This window comes from Sminthopsis crassicaudata, chromosome 3 (genome assembly GCF_048593235.1).
Source record: "Sminthopsis crassicaudata isolate SCR6 chromosome 3, ASM4859323v1, whole genome shotgun sequence".
Taxonomy (NCBI): domain Eukaryota; kingdom Metazoa; phylum Chordata; class Mammalia; order Dasyuromorphia; family Dasyuridae; genus Sminthopsis; species Sminthopsis crassicaudata.
The window spans coordinates 653532289-653544237 of record NC_133619.1 but is presented as its reverse complement, the minus strand read 5'-3'; the positions used below and the strand labels follow the sequence as shown (position 1 = coordinate 653544237).

General features: G+C 44.6%; 1 protein-coding gene across 1 annotated transcript; it reads left to right on the top strand.

Moving 5' to 3' along the window:
- Positions 1-5373: 5373 nt before the first annotated feature.
- LOC141562670 (uncharacterized) lies at positions 5374-11041 on the top strand. Its single transcript, XM_074302674.1, has 3 exons — positions 5374-5496; positions 7313-7439; positions 9381-11041. The coding sequence occupies exons 1-3, from the start codon at positions 5464-5466 to the stop codon at positions 11039-11041; spliced, it is 1821 nt and encodes a 606-aa protein (XP_074158775.1). The 5' UTR covers positions 5374-5463.
- The last annotated feature ends 908 nt before the right edge of the window (positions 11042-11949 follow it).

Here is an 11949-nt window from a genome sequence, read left to right as displayed (position 1 = left end):
TCTCTGATGGACAAGGCGAATACGACTCGTTGGCACCCATCTGATTCCTTCTCCTGCTGAAGAAATACAAGCAAACCCTCTCTCCCAGGCAGTTAACCTATCTAATTACCTTCTATTCACCACTTTCTAAATCTCTTCTCATCATCTGGCAATTACATTGGAATTGTTTGCACTGGACACAGCCCTGTTGGTTTAAAAGGCCTGTATTCTCCCCAAGTGTAATCCATTTTTGCAATCTGATTGCCTTTTGGCTCACTTATCAGGTAATCCCTTTCTGCCATGTGATTGCTTTTCTGCTGGTTGATCAAATCAGAATCCTGACCTTCTAAAGTCTCTTTGGGTGTAACATCAGCTGTCATCATGCCCCACTTGGGGGGCTGAGGCTGGGCCCCACCTGTCCTTTCCCTGGGTCAATCTACATTCGGAGGCCCAGTGGAGGCCCTTGTGACATTTTGGATATGGAGTTTTAGGTCTTCTCTCACCGTGTTTTCTCACTGTATCTCCATTTCTACACTGAGCTCTTAGATGCCCAATTTTTCCACATTGAAAACATCGCCGAGTTTCTCTAGAAGGCCCTTGCCAGGAGGGACCCTGTCTTTCCACGTTCATCATTGTCCGGGTGTAAAAAGCATTTGTTCCCACTGTAGCACAGCGCCTTATGATCTCCTCTAAAGGAGCATCTTTGTCTAATCCCCATATAATTCTTTTGCAAATCTCATTGGCATTTTCCTTAGCCAGATGTCTGGTCATTATTTCTGTAGCTGAATTTTCTCCAATAGTTCTTTTGACAGCAGTTTGCAAACGTCCCACAAAATCTGCAAAAGGTTCATTGGGACCTTGCTGTATTTTAGTGAAAGCCTCTCCGCGATCTTTCTGTCCAGGGAGGACACCCCAAGCTTTTATTGCAGCCTTAGCAATTTGTTCATATATTGTCATGGTATAATTAGTCTGTTCTGAATTCTCTCCATACCGACCTTCACCAGCCAAGTGCTCAAAAGTGAATTGTGTGTTAACTCCTATTTCCAAATTGCATCTGACTTGAATTTTACATAATTGATGAAATTCCGCAAGCCATAATAAATTTTCTCCAGGTTCCAGGTTCCTTGCTATGGATTTCCAATCATTTGGGGTTAGGACTTCATAAGACAAACCATCTAGTAACATTTTAACATAAGCTGATGTAGCCCCATAAAGGGTACAACCTTTTTTCAAATCTTTAATTTTATTCAAATCTAAAGGTGCATATCTTCTCCTTTTTTGACCTACAGAGTCAATATTTTCAATCACAGGATATGCATGTATAAAATCACTTGTATCCTGTCCTTCTCTCTTAGCTTTAACCAATGCTTTTTCTAATCTTGTCATAGGCTTAGGCTGCTTCACAGGCAATTCTGTTTGTGTTTCTGCTTCTTCCCCTCCTTCTTCCTCCACCTCTGAAGGTGGGGTTGATGTGGGCCTGTCAATAATCTGTTCTCTAGGCAGGGTTGAAGCTTCTTCAAGAGAATCATACCCTAATTCCTCATTTAAATCTTCTTGCTCTAGGGCAAGATCTTGATCTTTCCTTTTTTTCTCACACTTCCTCCTCTGTTCATTTTTAAAACTTTTCCTTCTCCTACAACTTGCTTGATAGTTTAAGGCTAATTGAACTATGTTGTAGATATAAAATACTTTCGCAGAAATTGAACGAGGCCCATTTTTTGCATGAAATTCTTTCATTTCAAATCCCACTAGCTTCCATTTATCTACATCTATCTTTTCTTCCTCTAAGAACCAAGGGGATGTGCGTCTTAATGCAGCCAAGAGTTTAGCAGTCTGTACCCAGGTTACAAGTAAACTCTGCTCCTCAATTATCTTGATTATACTCTCTATAGTACCACTCCTGAATGGGGGTGGAGCTGAGGTTGCTTCTGGGGCTGGGGTTGAGTCGGCTGAGGTTCATGGATTGAATATAGCCAACATCTGCCCCATTTCAGCTATAAGAGATTCCTGGTTTAGCCCTTAATAAGTTAAGTTCCTTATTTATCTATTAGCAGGCTCACTTAATCTTTAACAAAGTTTCCTCGTTACTCACGGTTCTGGGTCAGAGAGACTGAGATCTGGATGAGAAGCTTTTCCACTGGAATCAGAACAGTGTCCGAGCACCAAATTGCGAAGGTCTGGTCTAGCTCCTCTTGTCAGGATAAGCAAAAGTCCTTGCCCCACGTTGGGCGCCAATTGTAGCGAGCTGTCGTCTCCAGAAGCATCTCAGAGTGCTGAATCAATCACAGACTTATCCTCTCCCAACTAAATATACATATTCAGCAAAAGCAGGGGCCAAAGGCCAGATGAGTACCAAATACTAAATGCCAGTAGATTAGAGTTTCTTGGAGCTGCAATAATTTTTGCTAATTTGGGGGGAATTTGTAAAACAGATAAGGACTAGGCAGCTTCCAGAGATTTGTTGGGTAGTACCACATTTAGTCATCTGGGCAAAAACAGTAAACATCCAAATTGTTTGGTTGAAAATAATGGGGAAATTCAGTAGGTACTAAATGAAAAATGAGAAGTCTACAAGGTTTACAAGTAATTGACATCACCCTTCTCAAAGAAGGCAGTGTTCAACTAACCAAAAGTAAAATCAAATGTTACAGAATGTCAGATTTGTGGCCCCGTAAAAGGAAGCAGATGCATAAAGTTCATTTGTATATTGAGTATAACAATCTAAAGCTCTTCTATGATGCATTGAAGACTATTTATGGACCAAAAATCTACCTCAGCGCGAAATTGTGTATAAAACTGTGTTCCCAAATGCTTGCTTTTTTTGTGATTGTGGCTAAATTGGATTTTGCTGTAAAGACTTTTTTTTTAACTCTTCTGTATTTGAAATTATCCATGTCAAACCCTCTAATGCTCTGTATCTCTTACTCCCCAGACAGGGAGATAAGACTTTGAAGGAGATCAAAACGGTTTTGGATTTTCACACCTGACTATTCTGGTGGTGATTACTCAGCTGAAATAAAGGCTGGTGCAGAGACCTCCAGAAAAGCAACCAGAACACTACCTCCTGCTGCCAGGGACCCTGCCACTCGGACAGGAAGAAGCCCCCTGGGCTGATGCTGCTCAGCTCTTTGGAGGGATTGCACTCAGCTGGGACGAGGGGCTCTGGTCACTAGGGTTCATGTCTCTGATTCTGGACCTTGGGTCCTCTGCCAGCTGGGCTGGGGAGGCATAGGGAGCCCAGAGAGGGAGGATGGGGTCTGAAGCTTCTCTGCCCAGGCTGAATGCTGACCTGCCCAGAATGAGAAAGAGCTCTCTGGGCAGGGACAGTCAACGGCCCTTCCCAACCCTCTAGGGAGTGACTCCACCCCGGGAGGGAGCAGGGAGGGTCCGGCCTGGAAATGAGCTAGGTCTGGGCAGGAAGAGGACCTGTCTCCCTCCCTAAGTCCTTCCCTTAGACCTTATGTCTTTCCCCCAAGGATAAGATCAGGAGCTACCTCAGGGACGCTTGAGCCGCAGCTCTCCCTTCATTTGATACAATGGGGAGGTGGGTGGTCAGGGAGCTGTGACCCTCAGTGAGAAGAAATCCCAGGAGCTTTGGGAGGAGACCCTGAGCCTGAAATTGGAGGGAGGCCAGCTCCTGCCCATGTGGAGGACACTGGACAACAGGTGGGGGGGGGAAGATGAGCCCAATGGGAAGGGCAGCTAGCAGGAGTGGTGAGGGAAGGAGGGGCCCTGGGGTCCTGCAAGTGCAGGGATTGCTCCCAGAAGGCACAGAAATCTCAATTATGACAGGAGACAGAGATCTCAGCTCTCAGAGAGGTGGAAATGGAGAGATGTCAGAGAGAGGGGGACAGAGATCTCAGGTCACAGAAAGGGAGATGGAAGCAGAGAGATCTCAGGTCAGAGGGATGGAGGCAAAAAAGATGTCAGAGAGAAGGAGATGGAGAGATCTCATCTCAGAGAGATAGAGGTAGAGAGATCTCAGGCAGAAGGGGATGGAGGTACAGAGATCTCCGCCCACAGAGAAGGAGGCAAAGGGATTTCAGCCCAGAGATATGGTGCTAGAGATCTCAGTTCAGAGAGGAGAGGGAGAGATCTCAGCTCCAGGTGATTTTGCTTTAGGCCAAGAAGGTGTGGGTGGCTCCTTCTAATGCCAGGGCCCAGCCTGCTCCGGCTCTTGGGAATGACCGCGCCCCATCCCAGTCTTCCCAAAAGGACTCAGAGTATAACTGCCCCTATCCCATCCCTCAGAACTCCATGCCCCATCTCTACTCCCCTCTCTTTCCTCATTTTCCCTCCTCAGCAGGATCTCCGGGGCTCCCTGCTCTCCCGCCCTCCCAACTACCTTCTTAGTCACACCTGCTCCCTCCTACAAACCTTCAGGCTTCCCCAGCCATTCCCCTCCCCCAGAGGCCCCACCTTCTCTGGGGCCTGGAATGAAGACTTCCTTCCCCCTCCCAACTCAGAGATGAGAAGGTGGGGGAGGGGAGCTCTGAGTGATGGGGTGAGGGGCAGGGATAATCATTCCCAAGGCATGGATTGGGCGGGGCTCCCGGAATGAGGAGGACCCGCCCCTAGCCCCTTGGCCAGAAGCAAAATCCCCTGGAACAGAGATCTCTCTGCCTCCATCTCTCTGATCCGAGATCTCTCTCTGCCTCCATCTCTCTCTGAGCCGAGATCTCTCTCTGCCTCCATCTCTCTGAGCCGAGATCTCTCTCTGCATCTTCTCTGATCTGAGATCTCTCTCTGTATCCTCTCTGAGCTGAGATCTCTCTCTGCCTCCATCTCTCTGAGCCGAGATCTCTCTCTGCATCCTCTCTGAGCTGAGATCTCTCTGCCTCCATCTCTCTGAGCTGAGATCTCTCTCTGTATCCTCTCTGAGCTGAGATCTCTCTCTGCATCCTCTCTGAGCTGAGATCTCTCTCTGAGCTGAGATCTCTCTCTGTATCGTCTCTGAGCTGCGATCTCTGCCTCCTTTGGTCATAGTTGAGATTTCTCTGCTTTCTGGGAGCCGGCTCTGCCCCTGCAGGTCCCAGGTAGGTCCCACCCTGGGCCCTCCTCACCTCACCCACTTCTGCTACCCGCCCTTCCCTTTGGGCTCATTTCTCCCCCCTCCCCCCCTTGTCCAGTGCCCTCCACATCGGCAGGAGCTGGCCTCCCACCTCCCCTATCCCATGAATGTCACATGGGGTCCCTGACCCTGGGGGGCAGTAAGTCATCAGCTCCAGTCTTCCAGCTTGGGAATCTCCCCCCCCCCTCTATTCCTGAGCCCTCCAGACCCTCCCTCCTCCCTCCTGGGGTGGAGTCTCTCCCCTGAGGCTGGGGCAGGGCCACCGATTGTCCCAGTCCTGAAAGTTCTCTGTCTCCTTGTGGGGGATCCGAATCCAGGTCCAGAAAGGAAGGCCCAGACCCGGCCCCCCCCCTCTGAGGTCCTTTTCTCCCCCGAGCTGGTCTGGCACAGGACCCAAGCCTGAAAGCAGAGAGATGGCCTCGAGCAGCCAGAGCTCCTCTTCCCAGGTGAGTGCAGCCCCTCCCCACAGCTGAGCAGCTTCGGCTCTGGGCGTCCGAGAAAGCCCTTCCTTCTGTCAGAGGGCGGGAGGGGGCCCGGGCAGGGCAGGAACTGCCCTCTTGGCACTGCCCATTTCCTGCCCCTAAGGCCAACCGCATGCTCCCAGGGCTGTCCGAGTCCCTTTCCTTTCCCAGGTCTTAGATCAAGTCAATAAATGTTTAGAAAAGTGCTCTTTGGGGCACTGAGGGTGCAGAGGAAGGGAAAGAAAACCATCCGATCTGCCCTCAAGGAGCTCCCAGGGGAGAAAAGATCTCCTGAGCTCTGTCCACACCTGCTCTGGACAGTGTAGATGGGAGCTACTCTCCGAGGCAAGGTTCAGAAGTTTGGGAGACCAGGAAAACCTTGTTTTCAGAAAGGGAGAAATTGGCAGGAGGTGAGGGAGGAGGCCTTAGCAAACAGGAGAAAGCCACTGAAAAAGTCCAGGGCAGGGGACAGAGGGTCCTGGTTAAACCTAAGCCAGGAGGCCACTGTCCCTGGGGCAGAGAGGAAGAGGAAGGTGTGAGGACGCTGGGCTGGGTGTCGTGGTGTCTGCCGTGTGCCAGGAGCCACATAAAGACCATCTCTTTGATCCTGTGGTGGGAATGGTCAGGGTCCTTGGTAGGGAAAGCCAGAGTCAGGGAGCTCAGGGACCAGCAGGAGAGTAAACTGTGGCTTTTTTATCCCCTGGGGGTGGGGCAGATTCCAGGAGTGGGGGGTTACATTTCCTCAGATGTCACAGACACCCTCTCTCCTCCTTGCCTGACCTGTGCTTTGGGTTGGATCTCTTGGGTCTCATACAGAGTCAGAAAGAAGTAGGACCCAGATACAAAAAGGTACATTCACTTGTTTGTTTTAAATTCTTTTCAATTTCATGTCATGATCAATTGGAGCGTTCATGTTTATAAGATTTGGAGTTGTACATTTTTCACCATCCTTTCGCTCCTTCCCTAACAAAATGGTGGGCAACTTGATATAGGTATCTATCCGTGCTATCATTTAAAACTGACATCCCCATTGATCAAAGTTGTGAGAAATGATACATCAAAAGAGAAAAAAAAAAGAATAAAGTAACTAAAAGCTATATTCTTCAATCACCTTCAGAGCCCATCGCTTCTTCAGTTAGGGTGTGCAAAGCCTTTTCCTTCATGAGTCTTTTGAATTTGCCTTAGATCCTTGTGCTCCTGAGAAGGGACAGTCCTTTCATAATTGATCATCACCCTCTGATGCTGATTCTGTATACAATCTTTTCCTGGCTCTGGTCATTTCATTTTCCATTAGTTTGGTTTTTCTGTTCTTTCTGAAATCTGCCTGTTCATCATTTCTCATTTTACAATACTATTTCGTTATATTCACATGCCATAGCTTGTTCAGCCATTCCCCCAATTGGTGGGAATTTCCTCAGTTGCCACAGCGCCCAGGAAAGGTTTGCCGTGCCTATTTTTGCACATGTAGGCCCTTTCCCTCTGTTTAGGATCACTTTGGAACATTACAGACCTAGTGGTGCTTTACTTGATCCAAAGATCTGCAGAGTTTGGTTGCCCATTGTGCATTGTTCCAAGTTGCTCTTCGAAGCCTTGGCTCACTTCACATTTCCTCAGCAGTGCCCTAGTGGCCCAGTATTCCCACATTCTTTCCAGCATTGATCACTTTGGTCTTCTTAGCTAATCTGATAGATATGAGGCAAATCCCATTTCTGCTTCAACTTACTCTGTCTTGATGAGGGTTGGGCTAGATGGATTCTGGAGTCCCTTTCAGCACTAAATCAAGTGACTTTTGATGGTTTAGGAGTTGGTGACAATCAGGGATATTGTGGTGGACTTCACTGAGGAAGAGTGGGAGATCCTGCCCCCGTCTCAGAAGGAGCTGTACTGGGAGGTCACAGTGGAGAATGTCCAGAACCTGCTGTCCCTGGGTAAGGACCATTTCCTCTCTTTTCGTGGTGTTCATCCTCAGTTCAAAATGCGCACAAACAGCGCAGAAGGGATCCCCACTGCGCTGCATCCCAGATTGAGTGTTCAGTCATCTGAGGGCACCAAGTCTGTGTCCATTATGGTGTTGGTTGCACTTTTTTGAGATTTTATCGCCACATTTTTTAGAGAAGCTCCATGAAAATGGGCTTAAAAGAATGGGCGAGGGGAGGACAGGTAACACTTAGCTCCCTCCCACTCTCCCCCAAAACCAAAAATAAATGCCTCACAATTCATCTTGAGCAGCAAAAGTGAATAAAAGTCCAGAAGTTTTCCAGGCCTTCATAGGATCTTAGGAGGGACCTCATCTCCCTAGCCAGAGATTTGACTCAGATAAAAGGCTATGCCCTCTAAGCAGACTCTGCTAAGTTAGCCAAGAGCAAGCTCCAGGGGCAACTGCATTGGCCTGGGCTCTCAGCCTCCTATTCTTTCACCTCTGGCTCAGGGAGGGGCAGGAGCAGGCAATGGAAAGAGAAACAGAAAGGGCCCCTTCTAGACAAAACTTCTCAGATGAAGAGCTCACCTCTCAATACTCAAAGGGATAGGAATAGGTCGCTTCTGATGAAGAAATTAAAACTGTTTACAACCTTAAGAGAATATATTCTAAGTTATTATTGATTAGGAACATACAAATCAAAAACATCATTTTAATATCATGTTAATATTTTATTATTTCATTACTATTTTATTAATTAATTATTATTATTTAGTTATTATTATTTTAATATCATGTTTTAATATCATTGTTTTAACATCATGTTAGGGACACTAACATATTATTGCTTAAATTATGAACTGATGCACTCAATTTGGAGAACACTATGGATGTATGACAAAAGAGTTACAGAAGTATATATTCGGGGCAGCTAGGGGGCGCGGTGGATAGAGCACCAGCCCTGAATTCAGGAGGACCCGAGTTCAAATTTGGGTTCAGGCACTTAACACTTCCTAGCTGTGTGACCCTGGGCAAGTCACTTAACCCCAGCCTCAAAAATTAAATAAATAAATATAAATATATATATGCCCTTTGACTTCCATATACACCATTAGGAAAAAAGAAGCAAATAAAAATAAACTTTCTCTGTCTTTAGTTACTGGGTCAAAAAACCAACATGTCTGTAACCTTTGTTTATGCTTTTAGGAGAGTTAACCACTGCCTTCCCAGAGATGTGGAATCTAAAGTAATCTTTTAAATCTTGTAGCATTTTCATTTTTCATTGAATCCCTTCTGAATTTCCCTATTATCATCGAACTCATTTGGATGTTCACTTTGTCCCCATATGAGTAAATGTGGTACTGCCCCACATATCTCTAAAAGCAGCCTACTCCTTATCTGCTCTGTAGTTTTCAATGGTGTGTTGGCTGAGTTTTCCCTCTAATTGGGAAAAACCATTCCAGCAGAAAGAAGACTCTAATCTAGTGTCATTAAGTATTTGCTAGTCATCTTGGCCTTGGGCCTCTGCCTTTGCTAAGTGTGTATATTTCATTGGGAAAGGATAAGTCTCTGATTGGTCCAGTACTCTTCATGGCTCACACATTATCTGTCTCTGTTTTTTTATTATTATTATTATCATCATCATCATTTTTGTTGAGACAAGTGCCCAGGGTCACACAGCTAGGAAGGGTAAGTGCCTGAGGCCAGCTTTGAACTCTGGTCTTCCTTCTTTCAGGGCTGGTGCTCTATCCACTGCACCACCTCGCTGCCTCCTGTCTGTCTCTTCTTAAAAATGACTTGGATTATTATAAGCCATTGCTTGCACTGAGTACACCTATGAAGTTTTGTATAGTTAGTATGGTCGCAAGCTGCAGTGGTTCTTATGTTCCATTTATTATTTGTGTTTCTACATGTTTGTATGTGTTTTTGTGTATATGTTTGTCTTCTTCAGATGTAGAAACTGGGTTCACAGTACATGAGATGACTAAAAAGCTGGGAATTTCTATGAAAGAACACGACATGCAAAGCTTCATGAATGATTGTCCCTGTGACTTCAATTGGAAGGAATTGCATGATTTTCTTCTCAAAGAAGATAAACATCCAAAGAGTGATCGTGAATTGTATGAATTTGGGAAGAGATTCAGATGGCCTTCCGTTCTAAATCACAGAAAGAAAATGACCTCAGGAAGTGAAGTATGTGAAGCAACCTCATCCTGTCACTCATCTCTTTCTTACCCCCTTGGAATGAAAAGATATGGATATGATCAGTGTGGGAAAGCCTTTGCTTGGAATCCAGCTCTTGCTAGTCCTCATCCTGGAGAGGTGTCTCATGAAAGTACTAAATGCAGGAGAGCTTCCGATTATAGATCATTCCCGCTTGACCATCAGACAATCCACCCAAGACAGAAGCCGTGCTTAAATCTTCAGTATGGAAAGACTTACTTAAGCAATCAACGGGGAAAAACTTTTACAAATATCTCCATTCTAGCAAAAGATGAGAAAACCTACACTGGAAAGAAACCTTTTACATGTAATCAGTGTGGAAAGGCTTTCATATTCAACTCCCATCTTATTTTACATCAGAGAATCCACACTGGAGAGAAACCTTTTACATGTAATCAGTGTGGAAAGGCTTTCATATCCAACTCCCATCTTATTGTACATCAGAGAATCCACACAGGAGAGAAACCTTTTAAGTGTGATCAGTGTGGAAAGGCTTTTACATTGAGCTTCAATCTTGCTGCACATCAGAGAATGCACACTGGAGAGAAACCTTTTAAGTGTAATCAGTGTGGAAGGGCTTTCGCATGGAGTGTCACTCTTGCTGATCATCAGAGAATGCACACTGGAGAGAAACCTTTTAAGTGTAATCAGTGTGGAAAGACTTTCACGTGGCGTGTCAGTCTTGCTGCACATCGGAAAACCCATACTGGAGAGAAACCTTTTAAATGTAATCAGTGTGGAAGGGCTTTCACTTGGAGTTACAGTCTTGCTGCACATCAGAGAGTCCACACTGGAGAGAAACCTTTTAAATGTAATCAGTGTGGAAAGACTTACAAATGGAGGTTCGGTCTTGCTGCCCATCAGAGAATGCACACTGGAGAGAAACCTTTTAAGTGTAATCTATGTGGAAAGGCTTGCATTACCAAATCTGATCTTGCTGTACATCAGAGAATCCACACAGGAGAGAAACCTTTTAAGTGTGATCAGTGTGGAAAGGCTTTCATTTCTACCTCTTGTCTTGTTATACATCAGAGAACCCACACTGGAGAAAAACCTTTTAAGTGTGATCAGTGTGGAAAGGCTTTCACAACCAGGTCCCATCTTACTGTACACCAGAGAATCCACACTGGAGAGAAACCTTTTAAGTGTAATCAGTGTGGAAAGGCTTTTAGAACTAGCTCCAATCTTGTTGCACATCAGAGAATCCACACTAGAGAGAAAAATTTTAAGTGTAATCAGTGTGGAAAGGCTTTCACATGTAGTTCCAGTCTTGCTAGACATCAGAGAATCCACACTGGAGATAAACCTTTTAAGTGTAATCAGTGTGGCAAGGCCTTTACATGCAACTCCCATCTTGCAAGACATCACAGAATCCACACTGCAGTATAAGGTTTTTTTTGATGATTGCTTTTTTTTTTTTTTTTCCCCTTCTATTTTGGATAGGAAAGATTAGCAATGGGACCTATACTAGCCACTGCATTGTTCCTTCCCTGATCCTCTAATCGAAAATCATAAGGAAGCTATTATTACAGTAATGATAGAACAGAAGCACTGAGAAAGCCTTGAAAAGTGTTTTATTAAATTCATTACAACTCAAAAAAGAAATTCAGGCTTTGCCCATTTGTTTCTGGACATATTTTTCTGTTTTGTGTAAATTTTAAGAAATCAGATATTGATGGTTTTCTGTTGGCAGTTTCACCGGTGTTGATGATATTATTACAAAAATTATTGCAAGAAATCATAAAATTATTTTTATGACCTCTATCTTTTAAATGTACATCTTGAATCAAGAAATCTACGCGTTACATTCTAGATTATACCTCACACTTTACTTTCATTTCAAAAACAAATATTTTTATAGGAAAAAAATCCTTATATGTCTCTCACCCTCCTGAAATAGAGAATGACAAAAAATTAAGTCTTCCCATTATAAATGTTAATAATCAATGCAAAATTCCTGTACTTTCTAATTCCAAAATATATTTATCTCAAATATATTCTTGAGCAATTTTTATTTAGGAGATGGCATAAATCTTTTCTGTTCTAATCTTTGGTATCTTTCTCATGTCTTTATTTTTTTCCTGTGTCATTCATTAAACATTGAGGTAGAATCCCCTTTCCTATTCTTTTTCTTGTTTTTTGGCTAAAGAAATGCGTGTTCAGTGACTTGCCTAAATAGGAAGTGTTTAGTGTCTGAGGCCTGATTTGAACTCAAGTCTCATTAATTAGGAAAAAATATTCCATCAGAAAGAAGACTCTAATTTGCTGTCATTAAGTATTTGGTACGGCTTGGGCTC